Raw genomic sequence first — 27,693 nt, forward strand, 5'->3', positions numbered from 1 at the left:
GAGCAGCTTCACCAAGCCCAGAAGCAAACAACCGAAATCTGGACTGCAGCCTGTTAGTACAATGTTAAGTTAGACTAGGAGCAAAACTTGTCTCCTGTAGGGGAAGGATGAGAGCAAAGCATCTAATTATTTTACTGAGATTCAGGTTTGTGAAAGAACATGTATGCAAATATACATTCTCATTTTCTTTTCTTTTCTTATTCTTTGCTTAAGAGACTCTCAGTGATATGCCATACAAACATGACAATATTTTATCAGCTATTCCTTGCTTTCATAGGTGGTGGTCTACAGATCACAAATATTTTGCTATTTGCATTTAAATTAATATACCATTAAAGAACTATTTATCCAGTGAATATCATGAGCCACAGATGATATTAAGAACCCTAGCAAATACATCATAAATAAAACACAGTTCTGTATCTCAATTATTTTATTTTTAAAATTTATTTTAATGTTTATTTATGAGAAAGAGCATAAGCTGGGGAGGAGGGTCAGAGAGAGGGAGGCACAGAATCCAAAGCAGGCTCCACACTCTGAGCTGATGTGAGGCTCGAACCCACGAACCGTGAGATCACAACCTGAGCCAAAGTTGAACGCTTAACCAACTAAGCCATCCAGGCACCCCTATTTCAAGAATTTTATAATCAAGTAGGAGGAAAAGGTGCATATACACACAACTATAATACGACAGTGTGATGAGTTCCCTAACACATTTAAGTGCCAAGCGTTGCCATCTACACTTATACTAATTCCTAGAAACTGCCAATAATGCACAGATCAATATACTGCCATCATTCTTCCTTCTCCATACACCTACAAAATGAGGAAGTTTCTGCCAAACTCAAGTCATTTAATCATCCATCAAATCTCTTGATATTTTCACATTACCACAGCAGGCTGGTAGTACCATTTTTTTCAGTAGTATCAGATCACCTAAGCAGGGATGCAGGAAAACTTGAATAATGAATGGGGAGACCCCCATTCACTTCAAACTAGAATAACAACGTACGTGCAGAATTCCAAAAGGCAAATCTCCCCCCAGTGTCTGTTCACCAAACTTAGATAAAATTCCATGTTAAGTCATGGAATTTTCTAGCTATGACAAAAACTGAAAAAAAAAAGTGTTGTATTAAAATGAAACAATTCATATATCTATATAATCTGAGATTTTTTTTTTGAAGAGGGAGCAAACCCAGTTACTATACGGTATTTTTAGTGTGAACCTTGAAAGACCCAGGGAACAACAAACCAGCAAAAAGAGTCAGAAATGCTATCCAAATTCTCTTCACCTCCCTTCTACATCTATACTAACCCTTCTGGGACAATTCACACATTTATTTGATTTTTCTCTCTGTAGGTGATATCCAAATCTGTTGCTAAAGATCTGATCTACTTTAATTCCCATTATTCTCAAAATTCCTATAGAACTGGCTCATGAACGCATGGAAATTTTTCAAATTGGAAAGTAAAATCATTACTTTCTTCAGAAACCAGTATTCCTTGCCAACTATTTAATTCAATGTACAGATAAGGAATATATAAGCATATGTTGAACTCACAGCCATAAAATATTTTTAAAACCACATAATGATTTCAAAGCCTTTTATTTAATATACTCCATTTTTAAAGAAATAATGAAAGTGCTTTTAGTTTTTCAACTTCAAAGTCTATGGTCAGAGTGTCTCAAATATTTTGCCCCAAGTATAAATTAAAAGTGTAATTTTGCACATTTCAAAGTAGTTAATGCATGCATTTATATTCAAATTGCATTTAGATCCATTTTTAATTGGAAAAATGGACTTGTCTTCAGGGTTGTAGTCCTACAAATAGACTCAAGAAGTAAAAGCTTTATTTTTCTTTTCCATAAGCATCCAGGAATTTTAGATTTGGCAAGGACTTTACAAATAATAGCCAACCTGCAAATTTTATAGACGGGGTATTATATAATTTACCTCAATTTACATAGTTCTACAAAGTAGCAGATGGTAGATTAATACTAAGGTGACTATATACATTATCACTCAAATAAGGATACTTTGGAAAATGAAAGTGGACACTCCTAGGGATTCCTGCAGGACAACACGTTACTCTGGGAAAACCAGGGCATATGGTCATCCTCACTATAACACACACAATGTGTATTTGCTGTTTTAATTGAAAATAGTCAATCTGCCATAGAGGCAAGAAGCAAACAGTACAGATAAAAGTTATTTCTTACATAAACATAATATATAGGCAAGTAATTTGGGAGACATTGGCAGAATTCACAAAATGTATTGAGAATAGACAGTAATATAGAATTAATGGAATGTGGGTCTATTAAACTTCAATAACAAGAATGGAACAAATAAGTGTTACTAGAATGGGATGTGAAGGCCATAAAACTAAAATATTCATAAACCCCAGATCACATCACCTCTACATTAACAGGATACTCAAGCGGATGTGGAAACAGCCACAGGTGTGGCAAGGGAAGGCCTCCTGTCCCCTCCCCAGCAGCTGGGAAAGGAGAGAGGCCCAGGTGCCCTGGCCCTGGGTTGGTCCAGCCATTGTGGCCCCTGGGGTTGGTGGGCTGAGGGCTGAGGGTAGAGCCCCTGGGAGGGTGGGGCAAGCTCCTAGGTGGGGTTCGAGATCCTTCGTAAAAAACCACGAAGCTTGATACCCATGAAGCCCAGCCCCGCGGGGTGGGAGGGGGTATGGTGGCGCAGAGCCCAGAAGGGGGACCCGGCCTGGCCTGGCCCATGAGGGGAAGTAATGGAGAGATGCTGCCTGTGGGGGAGGAGGTGGGGACGAAGCGTCGGACCAGGAGGGAGGAGGACGTCCAGGTGGGGGCGCAGGGCAGAGAGGCACGGCCCCCAGCCCAGCCCAGGCGCATTTGCATGGGGTCAGGAAGGTAAAACAAAACAAAACAAAATTCTTCCCTTGAGGACATCCATTATGGCCTCTCTCCAACCCTGTGTGTTCTCTGCTTGAGAAACTGATAGAAGCTACAGCAGCATAAAACACTGAATGGTGAGCTACAGGGTGGTCAGGTATGCAAGTACTTGCACCTCTCCAACAAGATAAGCCAGTGTTCCCTCCAGGCACCTGAAACTATTGAGCTTCCTTCTTTATCTGGTCTTTGTAACCACAACATCAGGAGAAATAGCTGATGACATGGATACTGCAACACTGTATAAAACACAATTAATGTGTGATGCTTCAGTCAATCCCATGGAACCCTATACTAACTGTGTACACCAACTCTATAGCTTTGTCCTTGGCTTCCCACTACAGAATGAATGAACCACATGGTTCCAGAATCTTGTCATCTTCTTGGTCTGTGAGCCTTTAAGTTCCATGCCCTCTGTTCCCTGGTAGTTTACGACCAGGTTATCATTTATTGATATAAATTCCCATACAACAGAACATATCTCCAAAATCTCATTAATTTATTTACTCATTCAACAAACATGAGTGCCTTTCACAGATCATGCTCGATTTTGAGTGCTTGGGATATAAAGGTGAAAGTACACAGCCTCTGTTATTAAACAGGGTCCAAGGAGGAAAACAGGAGTCAACAGACAAGGTACGATAGTGTTGTCATACCATGGCCTCCAGGGATCAAGGAAAGCTTCCCAGAGGAAGTGACACCAGACAATACAGAACAGAATGAAAGAGAAGAAGGGAAAAATAGGCTCATGGACATATTACTTACTGACGCCATAACATTTTCTAGGTGATGCAGATTAACTATTTAATACAACACACAATGAGTTATTGTTGTTATTATTCCTAATTGAAAAGTAAGAGAAGCTTGGAGAGGTTAGACATCTAGCAAGTAGAGGAGTCCAGATTGAATGCCAGGAATTCTGGCCCAAGAAACTATCCTCTTTATCACTAAATGACACTCTTATCCCGAATGCTATGAAGTAAAATATGACTAGTTAGAAAGGCAAGAGAGGAAGAGAAAGACATGGCAATGAGACAACCCAAACCAACAAGAGTTAGACGTGCCATGGGTATGAGGAAGAACTGTAAGAGATTAAGCTGTTCAATTAGGCAGGGCCCAGAAAAATGAGATTACTGAAGCTCTTACAAAATCCCTATGTTGTCCCCTGTCACGTCGCCTCCCAACTCAAAGTCTCCATCACAATCTTAAATGGGAAAACAAGTAAATACCTTATACAGCATGAAAAACAAAAACAAAACAAGGCTTGACATTTTCAATTAATAATAACTTTCTTTAGATTTATGGCAATATCTCATAAAAACTCTACATTGTCTAACTACAACACAACACAAATAAAGGTTTTAACAGAATGTATATATAATCTAGAGTTCTATCCATGGGTTACCTAACCATTTCAACTTCGCTTAAATTTCACACATGTAATAATTATATGTAAGCTTATGGAGATGCACTTATGTAATATGTATGTCAACTAATACTGTTGAGAAATGCAAAAACAGATCTCACACAAATAGTTATTCAATACTACTATGTTGTAGTAGGTGTTTAAGATAGTAAACAGATTTGTATAATGGGAAAAATATAATATAGATAAGAAATAAACCAACAAAATACATATCTTCATATGCTGTTCAGGTAATTCTGCTAGAATATCTTCCCCTTATAAATAATCATATTTTTTTCATTTGTTATAAGTAATTACATTACTTAAACTGGGTGAAATCAAATTTATAAATATCAGATGAACAAAATGGTAATTTTTTTTCCAGACGTGAAACTGTGGGAATAAATTACTTTAAGAAGGTCAACAGTTTCAAAGAAAATTGAGAAGTCAATCTTTTTGGATTCCTAAAATTTTAAAAAATAAAATTCTTAAGGTATTTACTTTTTAACATAGAAATGAAGGAGGATATAAATATTTTTGTGTCTCAGAAAATGCACTGGAAATAATGTTAATTTTATTTTCCATATTTCAAGCCTAGTTTTGATAAACATGTCATTAATGACAAATATTTTTGCCATAGTATAATTTAAAAAAAATTTTTTTTAATGTTTATTTACTTTTGAGAGAGACAGAGACAGAATGCGAGTGGGTTAGGGGCAGAGAGAGAGGGAGACACAGAATCAGAAGCAGGCTCCAGGTTCCGAGCTGTCAGCACAGAGCCCAACGCGGGGCTCGAACCCACGAGCTGTGAGATCATGACCTGAGCTGAAGTCGGTCGCTCTACCAACTGAGCCACCCAGGCACCCCGCCATAGTATAATTCTTAAATTCAAAATGATTTAAGTATTTATTTTTTTTTAACGTTTATTTATTTGTGAGAGAGAGAGAGCATGCCAGATAGACAGACTGTGAGCAGGGGAGGGGCAGAGAGACAGGAAGACACAGAATCTGAAGCAGGCTCCAGGCTCGGAGCTGTCAGCCCAGATCCCGATGCGGGGCTCAAACTCACAAACCATGAGATCATGACCTGAGCTGAAGTCAGAGGCTTAACCGACTGAGCTACCCAGGCACCCCAAAATGTTTTAAATATTTAAATAAGTCTTCACCTTTTTTGTTTTGTTTTGTTTTTTTGGCCGTAGGCGACATTTAAAATATTTAGATTCATTCATTTAAAATGTATTACAATATATGATATTTAGTTTAATTATTAATTTATAAGTGTGATCCAAAAATATTTGTGTTCTTGTGTTCATCTCAAGCAGCATTATAACATACCAGGAATAATTTTTTTTTAATTTTTACTACTTTTTTTTTTTTTTGAAAGAGAGCGAGCAGGGGAGGGTCAGAGGGAGAGGGAGAGAGAGAAGCTGAAGCAGGGTCAATGCCCAAGGTGGAGTCCCCTACATGGGACTTCATCTCACAACTGTGAGATCATGACCTGAGCCAAAATCACATCAATGATTAGCTTGACTGTGCCACCCAGGCAGCCCTGGGTGCTTTCACTCCAGCACTACTTTGAACTAAATGAAATATATTAAATTTATTATTAAATGTATTAAAATTAACCAGCAATCAAAAAGGAACAGGGAAATGCAATCCCAAAAAGGGAGAAAATCACTAACCTTGGTCATATTTCCTTAATTCCATCATATATACTTAGAAACCCAATCCTCTATGATTTGCTCTACTTATATATAGGGCATGAAGTTAAGAAATATCACAGAGATATCAATTTATCACTGAGAATCAAAAATACTTTCATTTATTTTTATCCATTTAGCACATGCTCTGTCATCATTATGTACATATGACCTTTCTGTGGATTAACATTAGCAGAGGCTGCCAGAGGGGCAAACCATAAAAAAAAAGTTTGGGACTTCCCTTCAATTTACCAATTGTGTCAACCCGTGATTTGATCCCTTTCAATGGCTTGTAATTCTCTTTCCTAAATGTACATGTATCCCCAGGATCTCTAATTGCCTACTATCATCACTGCTTTGGATAATCTCATAAACCCCCATGGCCTTAATTATCACCTTTATGTTGAAAACTCCTAACTTTATTGCTAGCAATAACTTTTCTCTTGATATATAGATTCATATGCGAGAGTTTGTCTCACCTTTTATACCTCTAGTTTAAAACCTCTAAGATTAGGCTCGCCACTTTTTCCCTGAAAACCAAAGCTTCCTCTTACATCCTAATTCTGTAAATGGTACCACCCAGTCACCTAGGCATCTTTGATTCTTCCCTCATCCTCACTTCCTACATCCAATTAGCCAATAGCCAAGCACTGCAGATTCAGTCTCCATGCATCTCTCACTTTGTTCCTTCTCTTTCCATCCCCATTGCTATCTCCCCAGTTCAGATACTCATTACCTTCTGCCCTACGGCAACAACCTACCTGTTCTTCCACTTTCAAGTCTCTCTCTCTATCCTAAATTTTAGCACATAATTCTGATAGTCTCTACACTGCAACTCTGATCAAGAGCTTCTAAAGAATCTCAACTGCGGACAAAATTATGGACAAAGTCTCACCCTGACATTTAAGACCCCCTACAAGATGGCTACAATCTACCCTTCAAACTTCCTGTCCCAATACTTCTTTCTTCATGTCTGTATTGTTGGTTAAACTATTCACTATTTGCTAAAATTGATATAATTTTCACCAACTAAAATTTTGTTCACATAATTCAATACTTCGGAACACACCCCATCATCCAACACCTCCTACCTATGCTTGCAAATGATGGTAGGGGTTTTCACGAGTCAGTTTAAATACCACATTATCTAACAATGCTTTGCCCATCCTCCCTTCTCTTCCATCCTTATGTCACAGCAGGAATGCCATTTCCTCCTTCTTTAAAATACTATAGCACTTGCAGAACACTACCTTTGACCAAATCCTACTCAAATGCATACTGGATTGCCTATTGGCTCTGTCTCCAGCAATGGACTGGCAATCCTGGAGGAAAGGAACTGCCTGACAGAGGGTTCTATGTACATTACAGGCACAAAGTGTGTGAATTAAGTTGAGTTAGTTTCTCTTCTAAACATTTATACTCAATGTTCAGTTATCCAAGCTATCAACCCATAAGGTGCCCAAAAAACAGAGCCAGTATTTTGAGAATTACTTTGTCTCTTCCTCAATCTAAACAGAAATATTGACAAGGACTAAACAAATTCATTGAAAGTTCTTCATGGATCTTCCATTACATATCTCTGACATAATTATTACAAAACAAAGAGCCAAAGAAATGGTAAATAGTAGTAGGTAACACTTACTAGGTCTCAAGGACTATAGGCTTAATCATATTTAATATATTTATATATGATACTTAGTCATTACAACAACAATGTACGTACTTTTATTATCACACTATACAGAAAAGATAACGAAGATTTTTTTTAAACATAAGTTCTTGAACTTGGTTTTAAGACTGCTAATAAAACATAAAGCTAGGAATGAACCCAAAGTTCATGCATTAATGATAATTCCATACTACTATCTGTCTGTAGCAGTAAAAGCAAAATAGTGAAGAATTAAAGATATTTCTAATAACCAAGAAAAAGAAATTGATTCTTAGGAAGTAACAGTTGGGAGGGAAAAGTCCTCAACTTAAGTAACCATATATATGAAAGAAAGAACAGAGTGCCTGGCTAAGTTTCTATATTTCTGGACTGGAGACAATATGAGACATTCAGTATCTAAAAACCCAGGCATAAGCTGATCTATGAAAGTATGATGTTCTATGCACAGTACCTGTCATGCCCTTCCCTTTCATCTTAATTTAGGGTTAAGACTTCTATAAATACAATGGAAGTTTCCTCTCTGTATCTGAGGTACCCTGATCTCTTTTACCACATACATTGAGTTGGGGGAAAAAAAACAGAAGAAAAAGGAAGGGATTTACTAGTAATTGACTAATTTATTCTGAAAAGTATCTGTCATTAGTAGTGTCAAATTTGCTCCTTGGGACATACATACAATTATTAGCACACGGCAGATACTCAATTAATGAATTAATGAAACAGTGTGCAATACATTCCTAACTAAATCAAAGGAACAAAACCTTGTTTTGCCTAATAGTCAAAGATTAACATCTACTTCCCATTATTCATATTCTTTGTGATAAGAAAAACCTAATGGTGAAAAATATAATTTCTATAAGCATTTTGAAAAGCTATTTACATACTACTGAGACGGAAAGGGAAAATATAGTTTATACCAACAGAAACAAAGAATTTATCCTATTTTCCTTTAAATACTTGAAGGCCTAACTCACTAACACATTTATTTGCAATTGGATTCATCATTCTGGTATTTAGAACATTTGGAAAAGAAACTCCTAAAGAAATGCTTTGAAATCATGTTTAGGGATGTGAGGTTTATTATTTTATTTTTAGCTCTATTTCCCTAGAGGCCTATTACCCTTCTGCCCACATAAAAATATAATATGGCCCTAAATGCATATAAGAATTCTAAAGAGTGATGAGCCAATAATATATTTTGTACATCAATTAGATCTGACATTTTGTCTAAAGTAGCAAACCTCACTGAAAGACAAATACAAGTGAACAGGGTCTTTTATCTGAAATAATATTATATTGTCATATGAAACAAGAAGCTAACACAGCACTTTGAAGGCCACATTATACCGTTCTCTTGCAGTAACAATTACATCCAAAAGGCTGAGCTTGTAAAACAGGGTTTTCTGTCACTGTAGCAATATTACTCTCTGTTCTTCTGTGACAAGTTCCTTCATCCCCTACCTCCCCATGAATTCCTAGACTTTACCTACATGCATCAGACTATAATGTAATAACAAAATTAGAACCAGCTTTGCCAAAAATTTGGGAGTATGGGGAGTCAGATTATGAGAACATGCCAAAAGGATAACTTATCAAAGTCAATATAAGTAACACTAATATAAACATAGCAAGGGTGACAAAGTCTCAGATTTTCCAATGATCATCAGTTATAGTAAATGAAAACATAAAAACCAGTAGAAAGAGAAATGGTTTACCACATGCCCATGAACAACTTTCAGAACATCCTAGCTGAGAATGGGGAGAAGGATAGGAATTGTTATGTCAAGAATAGGGCTAGAGATGGGTGAATATGAAGGAAAATCAATTCAATTCGACCCTACATCGAACTTTTAGCTGAGCTGAAGAGGACTCAGGTGGCAGAGGACATTCCAACCAGCAAAGATAATATCATTTGTAAAGATGGGGGGGGGCATGTTTTGTCTGGTAATTTGACAGAACTTCCATGAGGCTGAAGAAAAGACATGTGTGGAAATGTCTGGTCTGAGATAAGAGGAAATGTGCTGCCTACTAATGTTACTTACTGGGTGTATGTGTTCTGGCCCACGGGTATTAAAGCATCTCACATTTACCTCTCCCCATTCCTCATTTACTCCAATGTCCATTGATTTGCCCTAACATGTTGGTGAGTTCATGGTATATAAAAGAATTGACTCCATTCCCAAATCATTTTGTCACAGGTAACCCAACAAATGAGCTTTTGCTACTCTTTCCCTGCCTCTATCAGTTTGTTATAACACCGTTGCATGTACAATTAGGTGAGCTCTGCAACTTTGTTCTCAGATTTATGACTTTAAAAGTTATCTTTTTTTAATGAAGCTTTGATTTTCTGCACTCTTAACCAGTGAGAATATTAGACATTTCTTTACGAAATATCACCACTTTACAATGTCATCAAAGGATATGCTATTTTAATAATCAGTTTTAATTAGGCAAGAGCATAATTCAAGATTCATTTTTGATATACTCTCAAAAGGCACATGGAGATTATATTGTTATTATTTTATTAAACTGTGTGTCATGTTACACTGTTAGTATAAATAGGAGATTAGTCTCCTGTATTCTTCCAAGTTTTGACATGGAACATTGTACTGAGAACTGAATGAATGTCAAATACATCTAGGCCTGCAGATCACCTCTTCTAACTGTTTAACCTGCTTCCTCACCGTAGCAATAAGGAGTACATATTGCAGACGCACATATATGGTAAGAATTCTGTCAGCTGTTTCATGGGAACACAGGACAGTTTAAAATCAGATCTAATCTTGGCTCCACTAGAGCAGAAGGAAGGATGTATTACTGGAAAGCAGAAGGAAGGATAAATAAAAATCCTAGGAGATGCTCTTTTGTTACAGACTATCTTATCATACCTAAGCCAAAACTGAATGCCTAACAAAGAATGATAATAACTTTTTTTGTTCCTTTTCAATGAGAATCACTTAGGCTCAACAAATAGCATTTTTAATTATCCTTTTTTGTTTGTTTGTTTTCAGATTTGTATATTGTAATGAAGCTATGAGTTCTTAAATTTGGGGCCAAAATTTAGGTTTCTATTCAAAGGAGTATGTTGAAGAAGTTACTTGTAAGTGTTTGGATAACACGATCATTCCTTACCAACATTCTCTGTTTCATCTTATTTTTAAGTGTACTTATTTTTCAGACAGAGAGAGACAGAGTGTGAGCAGGGGAGGGATGGAGAGAGAGAGGGAGACACAGAATCACAGAATCTGAAGCAGGCTCCAGGCTCCAAGCAACACAGAGCCCCATGCAGGGTTCGAACTCACAAGCCATGAGATCATGACCTGAGCCAAAGTCGGACACTTAACCTGACTGAGCCACCAGGCACCCACATCTTGTCTTTCATATCTAAGTGGTACAATCATTTTGTACACAGGTGTAGGTGTGTCTTACTTTGGGCACACTACAGAGGGGACGGAGTGGGTGGCAGCCAGGGGGGTGCCCTTTATAAAATGACCAGAGGCGCAGAGCAGCAATCAACCTCCATAATCGGCTGAGATGATCCAACATGGATACGTGTAGAGATCCTCAGGACTTTCCAGCAACCCTTGCAGTGGGGAGCCCATAAGCTTATTAAGCTTATTTATTTTGAGAGAGTATACATGCACAAGTGGGGAATGGGCAGAGAGAAAGAGAGAGAGAGAGAATCCCAAGAAGGCTTCCCATAGCATAGAGCCTGACATGGGGCTCGAAATCATGAACCACGAGATCATGACCTGAGCTGAAGTTGGACACTTAACCGACTGAGCCACCCAGGGCCCCATCATGCTTTCTGGCTTTTGAGCCAAAAACCTGTTTGTCCTCTGAGTTTTCTCTCTGGCCTAGTCCCAAGTTCCATTAATCTCTAACTCCTGCCAATTGATCCTCATTGCCACTAATGTCACTCACTCCTGGAATCAGGTCCACCATTATTTCTTACTTGTAATAGAATAACTTTCCTATCTCCAGTCTTGAAGCCTCTAGTTCATTGTTCAAATGCAGCAGCAGGTCAGTCTTTGCTTAATTTGTCTAAGGTTAATTTAATTGTTCCCTCCCTGCCATCAGAAACATTCTAAACTCTGCATAATGTTATATCAGGCCATTCTGATCAGATCTTTAACCACTTCTCCATAGAATTTCTGCTCCTACATTTAACATTCCCCCTCAAATATGTGCCGGTCAAATCTTGTGTTTATTACCATTTTACACACAAGGGTCTTGCCTCTCTTTTTTTTAATGTTTTTAATTTATTTTTGAGAGAGAGAGAGAGAGAGACAGACAGACAGTGTGCAAGCAGGGGAGGGGCAGAGTGGGAGGGAGACACAGAATCTGAAGCCGGCTCCAGGTTCTGAGCTGTCAGCACAGAGCTCGATGCAGGGCTGGAACTCTCCGAGCTGTGAGATAATGACCTGAGCCGAAGTCAAGCACTCAACTAAGGGAGCCACCCAGACGCCTGGTTCTTGCCTCTTTGATTGCAGGGGAGAAGTACCCTCTAGCAAGCATTTGCCATACTGTACCCTCTTATTGTCTCTCAATACTCACTGCAGGAGCAAAGTTTGTGGGTTTCCCATCTGTGTCTTCCTAGCACTTAGTGCAGTAGCCAGCATCATTTACACTCAATCCAGTGTCATTAAAAAATAATAATAATAAGGGCAAGAATGAATGATGGAACACCCAGCATTTAATAATTCAGGCTAATTTTAAAGGTTGGCTTTTGCTTAAAGTAACAAAACAATAAAATGGACTTTTCTACTTGCTTATAATTATCATAAAAGCATTCCCCTTTATAAACATACAAGCCTAAGAGTGGGGAAAATGAGAAAAGAAAATGATGGTAGAGTTTGATGTGATTCTCCAAAAGAACTGATAGAATACACAAGTCCCTTGTAAAAGCATCTTGGCTCTTGCAAAAGGTAAATTTTAAAATGAGCACAGGGTAGAGTTTTCATCACTTGTCAGGACTGAAACGGTTTAGCTGTGCTCCGAGTGGACCCTTCTGTGAACTCTGCACACTACATGCATGGCTTGGAGGAGGGTTATTTATATATTATCTCAATGAACTTTTTATGCACCTGCATGAAAATCACAATTAAAGCAAGAAAATGTTGATAAAAAACACATTAACATTCCTTTGCCTTCAAGGAAAAGTCTTGATATCTAGTCATTAACTGGGCAATCTGCCCTCGACTTCCTTCTGCCTTAATACTCTGAAGAGAAACATGTCTTCTGAGAACAGTGTTTTTAAACACTTCATGCTTTGCTGCTCTACTGTGAAGTCCTAATTCCTAGGAATCCAAACACTCGTTAACTCTTAAGAACTGTTATTAGCCATTCTGAGTCAAATGAATATAAAATTTTAACAAGGACAAAGTTTAATTTTTAACCAATAAAAAGGTTTTGGGGAGTTTTGTTGCTATTGTTTTGCTTTTGTTTTTACGTTGTCAAGGCTGCTTTTGTTGGGTTTCTACTTGCTTCTGTGGCTACCTATAGAAAAAATACAGAGGTTACGGGGCACCTCGGCACCTCGGTGGCTCAGTCTGTTAAGCGTCTGACTTCAGCTCAGGTCATGATCTCATGGTTCATGAGTTTGAGTCCCCCATCGAGCTCTGTGCTGACAGCTCGGAGCCTGGAGCCTGCTTCAGATTCTGTGTCTCCCTCTCTCTCTGCCCCAACCCCACTCACGCTCTCTCTCTCAAAAATAAATAAACGTTAAAAAAATAAAAAATACAGAGGTTAGCAATTTTTAAAAGGAATATTAGTTTGATTTTTCAATTAAAGTCACATTAATATCAGTCTTTATTATTTATATTTATTTCTGAGTGTTCTGTACCGTAGAGTATCTTGTTTCTGTAACAGACTGTTGCTTGTATTTTGAGAAAGGCAGAGGAGGGGAGCAAGGGAAGGTTGACATTTTCTTGTTTGCCTTCTTCCCTGTCTTTTCAACTTTTCAAGCTCAAAGAAATACGGTATTTCTTATTTCAGTTTCATTTTTAATACCTGCCCTAGCTCTATGTATTATCTTCTATATCAGGAAAGATTATGCCCCTGTAATATTTACTCATTTTTCTTTATTATTTCCATAGGTAGCACTACAAGATGACCTTCAGTTACTCTTTGTTTAGATGATAAAATTACTTTTGCACAAGGCAACTTTCAAAACACACTGTATCATTATAACGGGTTAACATGATTCCGCAGTCTCCTTTTTAAAATCACATGACATTTACCTCAATCTCCATTTAGGAGATCACATGAAGTTTGCCTTATACCCTTACTTTCTTTTCTGTCTAAAGCAAAATATGATGAAATTTTCTTATTCATAAGTTGATAGAAAAGCATGATTTAAAACTCATTACTACACTGTAACCTGCTATATATGTCGCAAAAGGAAAAAGCTAATATCAAAGAAAAATCTTATAAGCTATAAGTGTTGGGGAACATTTAAAGTTGGCCAATTTCTAGGGGCACCTGGGTGACTCAGTTGGTTAAGTATTTAACTCTTAGTTTCAGCTCAGCTCATGATCTCATGGTTTGTAGGATGCAGTCCCGTGTCAGGATCTGCACTGACGGCATGAAGCCTGCCTGGGATTCCTTGCCCCCCAACCCCGCCCTCTCTCTCTTTCTCTGCCTCTCCCCTACTCGTGCTCTCTGTCTCAAAGTAAATAAACTTTAAAAAGTAAAGAAAATTAAAAAAAATAAAAATAAAATCAGCCAACTTCTTAGTAAAAGTTCTCTAGGAAAAACTATTCTGATATTCTGCAATTTTTTTCTTCTCAAAATTGAATTGCCAGCAAGTGTGTGTATATGTTAATGTTAGTTCCTGATTTAAACATTTATAACATTTACTGAAAAATTAAACTTCATTTCTGGATTCCTTCTTCACTACTGCTAGAAATTATGATGAGTGTTATGTGCATTGGAGTAAATTAAAAAATATTAATTTTATATAATCATTTTACAATACAAATCCAGGGCATCATGAGGAAAACTTTGAGATTGTTAAAGAACATTCTGAGAAAAATGTGACTGCATCCAATTGAGACAATTTCAGGTTTGAAATGGTAACACAAAACAGCAGAAAAAAATGTTTTTAAAGAATATTTACTACACTTTCTTTCAATTTTTTGAACATAGTTGAGTCAATTTTACACACTTTTGTAGAAGAAGCATAGACAATCATCCGTCACTAATCATCAACACCAAGGAAGAAATGTTCATCCGAATGGAAAGATTCTAGAACATTGATTGAACGATATAACTGAATGGACAGACCCACCGTGAATGCCAAGTCATTTTTTCTATGTGGCTGTAGTAATTAAAGAGTTAGATTTAATTTTCACAAGTCTATTAAATCTAAGATGAGTTTATGATACAATTCCCTTGGTCCCTGAACCAAAAACAAAGTATTCTAACTCATTTTACTAGAGAATACTGTTAACAGGGTTAAGAAGATAAGCTCAGCTAATACACTGGTATTTTACCTTCCTTTACCAGTAGTTTTGTATGAATATCCACTTGAAGAAATTAAGGGGTAGGAGAGGTGACACTGTTTTAGGAAAAGACTTGATATTCATGGTTCTACCAGTCCAATGCTTCCCAGCCTTTTTCATGTTGTACTACACAAAGAAAATTATAAATATAATATATATTATAAATACAATATGTGAAATATATACATATTGTATTTAATAAATTTATCTATTTGTATAAATATCATAAATGAATAAGTATGAACATATATTACATATGAATATGTACTGTATATATAAAAATATATCACATATATTATATAAATATATATTACATATTCTATTTATGATATTACCTGAAGGACCTAAGAGGGATAAAAGTGACTGTATGGAGTTTAGTGAGCCAAAAGAATTACACTGCCTAAGTATTACATACAGATAAGATAAGTATTGGGGGAAAGAATAGTATTGAATTTTGTGCAAATATTGTATAATATTTCTCACTAGACCTTCAAAGGATGGATGTCATTCACTGCACTTGCCAGCTGCAAAGACAGTGTTATAAAGTACTCTCAACATTTTTAATAAAATCAGGTTGCTTCTATAACTGTCACTTTTCTATCAGATTTTATGCTTCAAATGACTATGTATAATCCCCAACCAAGATATTTTCATCATACTCTCCTCAAAATCTTGCTAGTTTCCATTGATGAGAATTGTTTTCTTCAGACAAGCAGATGATCAGAAATGTTAAAACTTATCTTTTACAACCATCACATTTTACAGTAGTTGAAATTGTCACTAAAAGTAATTTTAAATTTCCTGTGATAATGCAAAGAGAGTTCAAACCCATTCAAAAATTTAAAGTCAAACATTTTGACGTAATGATGAGTCTCTAATGTCAAACAAGCATGCAGTGTTAAAAAACTGCTAGGAGACCACGAAGTCCATTAAATCAGCCACAGTGAGTGGATGCAGATAGTCAATAAATGAAAAGACACATTTGGGGCACCGCCTGGGGCCGAGCCCTCTAGGAGTCCCTGCCCAGCCACCCCCAGCCCCCTTTCCCCACCGCTGGCCGCACCTTGGGCTGCACTCTGGGCTCCTTGGGCACCTGGACCACGAACTCCTCTGGTAGCTCCACGGGGCCCTTGTCCACGATGAGCAGTGGCACGCTCGGCTGCTGGCTGCTGAAGGAGATGTCTGGGTGGCAGAGCGCCTCCTGGGCTGCGCTCAGCATGTCGCAGTGGGGCAGCGAGGGCTGGATGTCGCTCACTGTGCTTGCCACCTGCGGGGACCGCAGGGCGCACCATCAGACTCCGCTCAGCTCAGGCTGGCTGCAAAGAAGCCCGGCTAGAGACTATTCCCAAGGCTGCTCTCTGCTGCGGGCCATAGTCCCTGGACTCCAGCCACCCCAGGACCCGCTCAGATAACCCTGGAGCTGAGGAGAACACATCCCCTGGTCCCTACCGTGATATGGACTGTGCAGTTCTGTCCTAGCTAATCACGATCTTAAATAAGCCAAACACCTCATCCTAATCCCTGACAATGATTGGAAAATTAGACACAATTTTCAAGAGAAAGCTACTTGAGAAAATATACATTTTATATTTTATAGATTCACAGTGTTCTGCTGTAAATCTATAGGTACTAATATCTGCAAGTATAAATAAAAATGTTAGTGAACTGAGTACACGCAAAAAGCTTGATAAGATAATGGGTGTCAAAAGTTACGAGAGGTATTTATTTATTCTTTATTAATTTTGTTTTGTGTGTTGTGTTGTTACATTTACATGGATTGTTTTATATGTTTCAGATCATTTAATAGTTTTTGAAAGACTGTATTAAGATCTGTGATGAACATTAAGGTGAAAAGGAGATACAAACATTTTTGCCATTTAAATACACAGTGATTCTACTGACAGATGGTACATGTTACATAAATGAATCAATATGGAAGACCAAGACAATAATGAAAAAATAAAATTGTAAACATAGGATTTTTTTAATAATTCACAAAACAGTAATACACTGTATGCTATGAAAAACAGAGCTATTTAAGTACAGGATTTTATTTTGCTGGTGAATTGGTACAGGAAATACACATTTTTCTACACTAATTCCAACTAGTGTGATAAACACGAATGATAATGAAAATGCCCCCACTGACAGAGAGGAAAAGAGTTTACAAGGAAAAAGATTTTGCTTGACACAATTATTTTTTACAAACATGCATATTTAAAAACACATTAATAATGCTATATGGCTATCATTCAGCAGTCAGGAGAGAAAGTAGGAAATTCAATAATGCAAGAGAATTTTATAATCATCTTTCTAATCCTATAAATTTATAAAGTAGAACTATAATTTCTTGACATATAAAATTTGCAAATTAAGAATGAAATACATGTTCTCTCCCAAATCACAGGAACTATATGGCCCTTACAGAAAACAAAAATGATACTAAGAAATTTGTCAAACAATCCATCTATGATAAAAAAAAATAGTTCTGAATATAACTAGTCTCGAATATAACTAAGTTTACCATTGCCCTTTTATTTATTCTCATAATGGATAAGTACTAAAATATCTGGGCAAAAGGTAATCTCAATGCTATTTTGATAGATTGTGTAAATGAAAAAGGTGTCAAAGAAGGTAACAAGTTTCAAGACCAAAAAAGTTGTGAAAATCAAAATCTCTATCTCCTTTAATGTTTAATTCCAATGATGTTATTTTCTGATCTTTTGACTTCTAAATATCCTGCCCTCATTGCCCAAAATGTGACTAATTTTAAATTATTTTTTACGTGAATACATACAGGCATGTTTCCCCTAAATCTTTATAAACTGTATTATGGAAGGAAATGAGCAACAGATGATAAAGCTACATTTTCCTAAAAGCTTTGGTTATAATAGAGTTGAAAGATTTCGCCCTCAGGCAATTTAACAGATAAGAACACTTGGAGTGATGGAGCATGCACTTATTTGTTCATTCAACAAATATTTATTAAGTTTGCATTATGTGCCAGGTCTTTTTCTAGGTGCTGGAAGATGCTGGTGAGCAAAACAGACCATGTACCTATTTTAATGAATCATCCATTCTGGTATAGGAGAAAAAGAATATACCAACAGGCAATTTTTAAGTGCTATAAATGTAAGTCATCTACAGAAAGTTTAAATCGGAAAATATGTAAAGGCTACTCTGCTTAGGGTTTTATGGAGGACTTATCTGTGGGAGTAAAGTTTAAACTGAGATCTCAGTGAGACTGTAATTTGCTAGTCACAACAAAATCAGGAGTAAAGAACATTCGAGGCTATCACAATTCCTCGAGTTGGAACCACCACAGTTTATTCAAGGAATAACACAATGGCCAATGAATCTATGTGCAGTGGGCTGGGAGAAGAATGGTTTGGAATGAGATCAGAGAGGTAAGCAACACCTAGATCATGAGCTCATACTGAATGAAGTCCCTGGGAAGGAAGAATAAGGCAGGATAGGGAAAAAGACTTGGCAATAGTGACCTCTACTCAACTAGAGATTATTTCAAAAAAGGTCAATCTCTACAGTAAGCAGAGAATAACACATGTTTAAAATGCATAAAAGGTGAAACCATCATCAGCTGAAAAATATAATATGATCTGTATTAAAGGAAAGAATATACACTTAAACAAGAAAAAAGAACATTCTCAAACTCACTAGAAAGCAAAATCTAGGGACCTAGAAGGAACAGGTTTGTATTAGAGATTTAAATGATTTCATGGAGTGAGACTGAGGAATACAAAATATTGGAAAGTTAACTTGACTTTGTTAAGTTGAAGGAAATTAGACTCTGATTTGCTCTATGAAACTGGAGTATTTTATGTATCTGCAGATCTGACTCTCCTTTAACTTCATCATCTCTATAAAAGGAATCCAGCATCACCTATCAGTGTAGCAAAAGTGAAGTAGCTATTACACTGCCCACATGGTCAAGGTCTAACAGAACACAGCCAAAATCTGAACTTTTGTTTTAAAATATTGTATATGTTACTGTTAAAATATTGTATGACTTCTGGGGAAATATTTATTTGAGTTATAAATATAAATCTAATTTGTCTTTCTGAAGCTATTATAAAAATAAGTCTCTGAGATAAACATCAGAGTTTATAAGTCTGGTATTCCATTAGAAGCACAGGATCTGAAGTCTGGAAAGAATCATGCAAATCAAATGCTAGCTAATAATCCTTGGAGCATGCCTGTTTAAAAAACTCCCAAATTTCATGCGAAGAGGCAGTGATCAGAAGCTCGGTCTGTCCTTGGGGCACCCAATTCTACCTGAAACAATAAGTTCTTCCTCATGTCAAGAAAGGTGATATCTATACCCTGGCATTCTCCAACCACTTGTCTAAATTCTACACCAATGGCTGTGCAAAACACATCAAGTTGTTCCTGGAAGGTACTTGTCTTCAAGCATATTTGAGGAGACCTTTACATTCTAAATGTCTCTTCTCTTGTCAAGATTACTAAGGGGGAAGATAATTTAGAAGCATACATGTACATCCCTCTCACCCTATTCCCCTCCCATCTCCATTTGAGACCACATTTTCAAACTCTGTTTATGTACACAAAGATGTCTCAAAGGTAATTTTGGTTTGGGGACAGGAGGTAATGATAAGGCCAATATATCTTGTTGTTCTTTCTTTCTAACCTTCTTCAGAAAGAGAGAGAAAGAGAGAGAGACAGACTTCATCTTATTCCCTTTAAAACTTGCATATCTGATTAAGACTTCATATTTTTAATTTTTTTAATGTTAATTTATTTTTGAGAGAGGGAGAGACAGAGCACAAGTAGGGGAGGAGCCGAGAGAGAGAGAGAGAGAGAGAGAGAGAGAGAGAGAGAGAGACTCAGAATCTGAAATAGGCTCCAGGCTCTGGGCTGACAGGCCAGAGCCTGACACAGGGCTTGAATCCATGAACCCCAAGATCATGACCCAAGCCAAAGTCAGACGCTTAACCAACTGAGCCACCCAGATATCCCAAGACTTCTTATTTTTAAAACAGAGAGATTCACTCATATTTTACAAATTTGAATTGCTTTAATCATAGATAATATTTAATATTTATAAGTAATATGAGTCATTGCCATATCCAAATTATCTACATAATCAATTCATACTCAGATTTTTTACTATGTAAACACTTTGATTTTGTTTTCCTAGGGGGAAGACATGAAATATGAAAATATTTCAGAATGTACTGAAATGACCAAAATATTTCTCCCATGTTTATGTTAGTCTCCAAATATCAAAAGCCATCACAGCATCAAAGCTCCTGAATAACAGTTCAGGGTGAACCTAAGGCAAGTGGTAAAAAAAGGAAAAATAATAAGCACATCAGATGTTAAGTATATATGATGGCAGTACCAGAATTTTCATATCTGTGGAGCTTTAAATTGAAATAAATATAAAAAATCATATTTTAATGAGATATACTTTGAGATCAATACTGACTTATAAATAATAAAAATACTAAATAAGAATTATTTCTAACCAATTTCAACTGTTTCTGTTTTCTTGTTCTCCTTTTATGAATAATTTTGTAATTTAGTCAATGATTCAGCTTCTACCCCCAAAACATCTATTGATCATAATAATGACCATGGGATGTAGACAAAACCATGAACTGTAATGCTAAGATATTTCTAAGGTGAGAGAAATGGTAACAACAAAACCCCACCAGAGCATATTTATCAGAGTTACTAGTGATTTCACTTTCATATACTAATGATTTTTCTCACAAGTTATTTTGTCTTTGGGAACAATATTTTACCATATTTTTAAAATAATTAGCTAATTATGAGCCTCGTAAGAGTTTAACAGTACTATAATTACAACTATGACCCTAACCCACTGTTCAATTTTACCTTTCACTATTATCTCTAGGTTTACATAAACACAATATTGTTTTCTTCCTTAAATTAAACTTAAAAATTTTACTTGTTTTATAATATTCTAGCTCATTCTTCCATAAGTTGTTTATTTCTCATTTAAATCATAGTTCTACAAAATAAGGCAAATGCTCAGTAGGTTATTAAAATGTCATGGGAAGAAGCCTCCATGAGATGTTTAGGAAATTTTTGAGTTTCTCTTCTAACAACTATTTGAAATGTCACTGCATCATTAGATTGATGGCTCTGAATCTATTTTTTCATCTTATTACTGATACTACTACCTGTGATTCACTGGATGATTGTAAGTATTCATTGAGCTACTGTGTGCATAAGTGTTCAGCTAACTGCAAAGTGCTATGTAAATGCTAGAATTTATACTGAAATACTTACAACAAATGGTTGAGTGATAAGGAATGTCTAATCCAAATTCAGTGCAATATACATAATGAGGAGAGAGGGAGGGGTAGGGAAGTGTGGAAGGGAGGGAGTGGAGAGAAAGAGAGGGAAAGAGAGAGAGAGGGAGAGACAGACACACAGACTATTGCTTTCATTCCTTTTCTTGTCGGTAAAGGCATTTTTCCAATTCTGCTTCCTTATGCATACTGAAAGGCTCTACCTTTCCCTCAGCACCTTCATTTTGGCCATATAAGAAGATTACTTCTTTGTTGATTTCTCCCTAAGGTGTATGTGACAGCTGCATAATTTCTTTATAGGCTGGGTAGTAATCTCTAACAATAGTCAAAAGTTTCAATTCAAGCAACTGACAAGGAAGCCACCAGGTAGAAATTACAACATGGAAGTTCCAACACAGAGAAAAATCTGTTTCAGTTCCGGTTCTCAAAAGAAAATGGTTCTGTAGTGATGAATTACCCACCTGTGTATGATGAAGCAACTTTCATAGTATACCTGGATATTACTCAATTTAACTCAATAGACTTCTCCAGACCGAAATGCTTCATGAAGTGTTGGTACGCCCTATGTGGGTAAGCAATTTCCCTCCAAGTAGGGTTATTTTTCTCTACAACATAGCTTATTACAGTAAAATAAAATATATTCTGGCTAAACTGTCACTAGAAGACTGAACAATCATGATATAAAAGCTGGATGATATTCTGAAAATAGTGGGAGAGTCAAACACTTGATTATGAATAAAGCTAAATACAGTGGGGAAAACTGTGTTTCGTTCATTAGAACGGCCACCTAGATTGTAATACTGTGGTGTAAATACCTCAAGTATTGGCTAAAATGAGTAAGCACAGAGTAAAGTTTCTGGGGATATAAATTTATTTTAAAAACGCAGCTTCTGACATGAAGACATTATTTTCATTCAGATTGAATGTGTATTATATATCTTATTCATCAGAGGAGTAATAACCAATACACTTTCTTCTCTAACTAAAAATGTCTGCTTTTTTGTAAACATAATACAAACGGATTTAAATTCATGGCACAAAAATAAAACTCTGGAATTTATAATTCAGAAAATACTGATTTTCTTTTAATTTCCTTGTGTCTACTTCCCTGTTAAAGTATACTAAAACTTTAATGGTATGGAAGCGATGCTTTCAGAATGTTGTAAAGTCAATAATTTCCTTCCTTACAAATCTTTAAAACACTAGTAATGGGGCACTTTCCCTGAATCAGTGCCAATGATACTTGGTGTGTGGGAAAAACCATTGAAGGCCACATGTATTTTGGGAATGCAAGCTGGTGCAGCCACTCTGGAAAACTGTATGGAGGTTCCTCAAAAAACTAAAAATAGAACTATGCTACGACCCAGCAATTGCACTACTAGGCATTCATCCACAGGATACAGGCGTGCTGTTTCGAAAGGAAACATGCACCCCAATGTTTATAGCAGTGCTATCAACAATAGCCAAAGTACGGAAAGAGCCCAAATATCTATCGATGGATGAATGGATAAAGAAGATGTGGTATATATATACAATGGAGTATTACTCAGCAATCAAAAAAGAATGAAATCTTGCCATTTGCAATTACATGGATGTACCTGGAGGGTATTATGCTAAGTGAAATGAGTCAGTCAGAGAAAGACAAAAATCATATGATTTCACTCGTTTGAGGACTTTAAGAGACAAAAGAGATGAACATAAGGGAAGGGAAACAAAAATAATATAAAAACAGGGAGGGGGACAAAACAGAAGAGACTCATAAATATGGAGAACAAACTGAGGGTTACTGGAGTGGTTGTGGGAGGGGGGATGGGCTAAATGGGTAAGAGGCACTAAGGAATCTACTCCTGAAATCATTGTTGCACTATATGCTAACCAATTTGGATGTAAGTTAAAAAAATTAAATTAAAAATGAAAAAAACATATATTTTGACAGAAATCTATCTTGTTAGTGAGTTCTTCCTATCTTAAGTTAATCATAACTGGTATCTCTGAAGATGGTTGAGAAGAGTGAAAAATTTTTACCTATGTTTTTTTTTTTGGTCCTAAGAGGTTTTTACCCCCACCATCCCTCCTCAACACACACACAGAATGAATGTCTAAATGCTGGTTAACAAGAAAGCAGATACAGTAACAGGCTAGCATGTTAAAATGATCTATTTTAGGGGCGCCTGGGTGGCGCAGTCGGTTAAGCGCCGACTTCAGCCAGGTCACGATCTCACGTTCCGTGAGTGTGAGCCCCTGTCGGGCTCTGTGCTGACAGCTCAGAGCCTGGAGCCTGCTTCTGATTCTGTGTCTCCCTCTCTCTCTGCCCCTCCCCCGTTCATGCTCTGTCTCTCTCTGTCCCAAAAATAAATAAAAACGTTGAAAAAAAAATGATCTATTTTATTATGCTTGGTTGTATTTACATGGAGTATGATTATTATTGGACACCTATGCTTAAAAATTGACACAGTGGTTTTTATCTCAGTGCAGAGGCATGACATCCAACCTGTGTCCTAACAATAGCCTGTAAACTATAAAACATGTAGGCTATCACAGCTATTGCCACTGTCCTGAGCTATTGTGACTAATCTGAAAAGCTCCCTTTTAGCCCAATGTGCAGCATTCCCCAGAGGGATAGCATCATACTAGCCTGCTGCTTTGAATTTTATGTATTATCTGTCTTCATTATTAAATCATGTGCCCTTAAAGTTTGCATGGTTTCACCAACTTCACTATCAAAAGGGAAAAGAAAGGGTCGTTGCAAAATAGTTGCCACCATTGTTGATTTGTCACAAGAGCTACAGAAAAGAATAGTCCTGATCTAATTCAGGTTGAGTCTATGATTACTGCTTTCATGGTACCTCCAACAGATTGGTGAGAAGCGGTAATAGGTAAAAGCCAACTGTTCATTCTTTTTATGAATATATAAGGCTTGTTTTTTTTTTTTTTGAGGGGGGGTTGTCTACATGATCTACATGATCTAATCGTATCTGCATTTTGTTCCTCACGTCATCTGTTATCCTCTAATGCAACAACAACAATAATGTTTCAAAGTCATCTGAGTAGAGGGGAGAAAAAATTCAATCACTGTAAAATGCTATTTTGGTTTTACATATTATTTTTACCTTTGCATTTAATCAAGATAATAATTTCTCTGATTTAGCTCATTGTACTTATCCCCCTTAACATTAAACTAATAATACCAAAGTCAGAGTATATCTGTCACTCACTATTCAATTTCTTTCAACCTTGGATGAATAGTGAAGACAGGACATTTTTTTGGGGGTGTATAGTCTAATTAAAAGCAACAGGCTTGCGCTCGGAATAGCTTTTCAACACTCTTTAACATTTTTTTAAATGCTGATCTAAGCTTAAGATGTTCATTAGTAACTCATTAAAGACTTAGTTACAGTCCAGTGGATGAGTCCTGAATATAAAGATAGAATGTGTGTACAAATGTGTAGGCTCATAATTAGAGAAACTGTCACATTTGGGGATTAAAAATACACAATGCAGTCTTTGAAAAACACTATGGAAAGTAAGTGACCCCAAGATGGTGTTGGACTTTAAATTTTGCTTACTATCCAGGTCATTTGTTTTTTAAATTCTAATTCCAAAAGGTATGTTTTAATGACCACATTCTCCCAGGATTAAATGTGTGAGGCTTTGTGTTAGGGCTTTTCTATACATTATTTTACTTGATCCTCATACTATAACAAAGTAGGCCTAATTATCCCTTTGACAAATAAGGAAACTGTGAATCACATTAGTTAAGATCACATACCTTGGAAGTCACAGAATTGCAATTAGACTCTAAGTTTTGAAATCTTTCTTTTCATTCAATAGGGGCATGCAAATTAGGATTCTAAAAGCAGCTTAGATTGGACAATATTGTAAACTTCAGTTTCTGGCTTCACATAAATATTACTTCTAAATATGTTGACATCTTCCTCCATTCATGGTCCCTTAAAACTGCAGGAGCTATTCCATAGCAACCTTTATAAATCATGCATTATCTTTATTTAGCTTTCTCCTCATCTTTTCTTCTCAAATAGTAACATTTCAGATAAGCCTAGTATGCTGAAATAGTGCAAATTTGTTAGGATTGTTGCCATATAAAATCTCAGGTTTTCTTCTGATTCTCATCTTTGTTTGTTTAACGCTCCAGTGTGAGTGGGTCCAGGAGGTGCCAAGCTGGCTCAGTTGGTAGAGCATCTGACTCTTGATCTCGGGGTCATGAGTTTGAACCCCACAATGGGTGTGGAGATTACTTTAAAAAAAATAAAGCTGTGATGTGAGTGGCTCCAAAAGTCACTATTATACAATATGCAGATTTGATAGAATAATGAATTGCATAACTTTCTTGAGATTAAGAAGCATCCAGTAGTTTGCAGAACATATTAGAGAAAAAGTATCTATGGAAATGAAATGAAAGATTCAATATTTACAGTATTATTTGAGTGAAAATACAAAAATATATAAATAAGAGGATTTCCAAAATATGGAAAGACTAGAATTCAGACTAGACCAAAAACAGAAACACTTTTGGTCACCAGGATTAAAGGTTAATGTTCTTTATCATGTTCTTAGGCAAGAGTAATTGGATACTACCAGAAGAATCCAATTAATTACCTTGATGTTTTGTATAGAAGTCACTGCTATATAATTCACATATTAGAGTGAAATTTCAATCACTGTCAATTACTAGTTTTTGTCATAATAAAAATCTGAATTAGTACACTATTTCTAGAAATTAAATATGTAAGTAAAAGGGAGGAGGCATGAGGCTAGATAAACGGTATATGATTTCCTAGTGAATATAAAATAGATGAGATTTAAGTGGGTAAATCCAGGCAAAAAGCTTCTCTTAGACTATGCAGTCAAAAGAACTCTTAAATCTAAATATATTCTAACAATATTCTCTGTTCTTTTCTAATAAAAGGTATTTCGATAAAGAACACTCAGAACTTCATAATAAAAAGTCATTAAGAAATGATTGAATATTTCTCCAGGTCAGATATACACACAACCAAAGAGCACATGAATAGAAGCTCAACATCATTATGCATTAAAGATACACAAATCAAAACTACAATGAGACACAATTTCATCTTCACTAGGATGACTAAAGTAAAGACAGCCGATAATAGCAAGTGTGGTGACAATGTGGTAAAATGAGACGCTTCATATTGTTTGGATTGTGTAATTGTGAAATCACTCTGGAAAACAGTTTAGCAGTATTCAGAATGCTATTATGTGACTCAGCAATTTCACTCCTACGTGTACCCAAGAGAAGTAAAAACAGGTCCGTGCAAAAACTTGTGCAGGAATTTTCATAACAGCATTATGCAGAATAGCCAAAAAGTAGGAATCATCCACATTTCTATTAACTGATAAATACAATGTAGTATGTTGCCACAAAGGAATATTATTTGGCAATGAAAAAGAATCAATTACTGATACATGCTATGATAAGCATAAATTTTTAAAATGCTATGTTAAGTGAAATAATCAAGTCACAAAAGATCAAAAATGATACAATTCTACCTATACAAAAAGTCCAGAATAGGCAAATCTATAGAAACATAAAGTAGATTAGTGGTTTCCAGGGACTGGGAAAGGGGAAACCAGGTGTGACCACTAATGGGTATGGGGTTTCTTTCTGAAGGACTGATAATGTTTTAAAATTGACCGTGTTGATGGCTGCGCACCTATGCATACAATAAAATCTTCTGAACCACATACTTTACATGGGTGAGTTTTATGATATATTAAATGTATCAATAAAGCTGTAAAAAAATCCCTCCATTTATACATTTAAAAACTATATTAGTGCATTAGATCCACTTTTCTTTGTTAAAGCTACATGGTATCTTTTATACATAGCTTCCTTTATCTCAAGAGGACTATACCTTTCAGACCCCTTTATAGGTGTAGCTATGGAGTTTTATTTAATGGAAATGGATGCAGAAGTAATGTGCACTACTTCCAAGCATATCCATGAAAATTTTCGATTAGAATCTCCACAGTGCTCCTTGCTCCTCCCTGCAGACCGGAAAGGCAATGACCCTCAGAATGACTTTGGAAGCTTCACGATATTAGACCGGTTCTATGTATAACTGTGAGAGCAAAAGAATGACATCTATTACCATTTCCCACCATATACTCATGCCCT

The 27,693-nt window shown here is 36.4% G+C and overlaps 1 protein-coding gene across 25 annotated transcripts in view; it reads right to left on the minus strand.

Moving 5' to 3' along the window:
* ADGRL3 (adhesion G protein-coupled receptor L3) overlaps positions 1-27,693 on the minus strand; it is an 818,271-nt gene that overhangs the window by 481,905 nt on the left and 308,673 nt on the right. For 24 of the 25 annotated variants that reach the window (XM_053217313.1, XM_053217311.1, XM_053217309.1 and 21 more), the window contains one exon: positions 16,277-16,480. The exons of the other annotated variant lie outside the window; for it this stretch is intronic. In XM_053217313.1, coding sequence (XP_053073288.1) covers positions 16,277-16,480 — 204 coding nt within the window. The remainder of the gene's footprint in view (positions 1-16,276; positions 16,481-27,693) is intronic. 25 annotated transcript variants of the gene reach the window in all.

This window comes from Acinonyx jubatus, chromosome B1 (assembly GCF_027475565.1).
Source record: "Acinonyx jubatus isolate Ajub_Pintada_27869175 chromosome B1, VMU_Ajub_asm_v1.0, whole genome shotgun sequence".
Lineage (NCBI taxonomy): Eukaryota > Metazoa > Chordata > Mammalia > Carnivora > Felidae > Acinonyx > Acinonyx jubatus.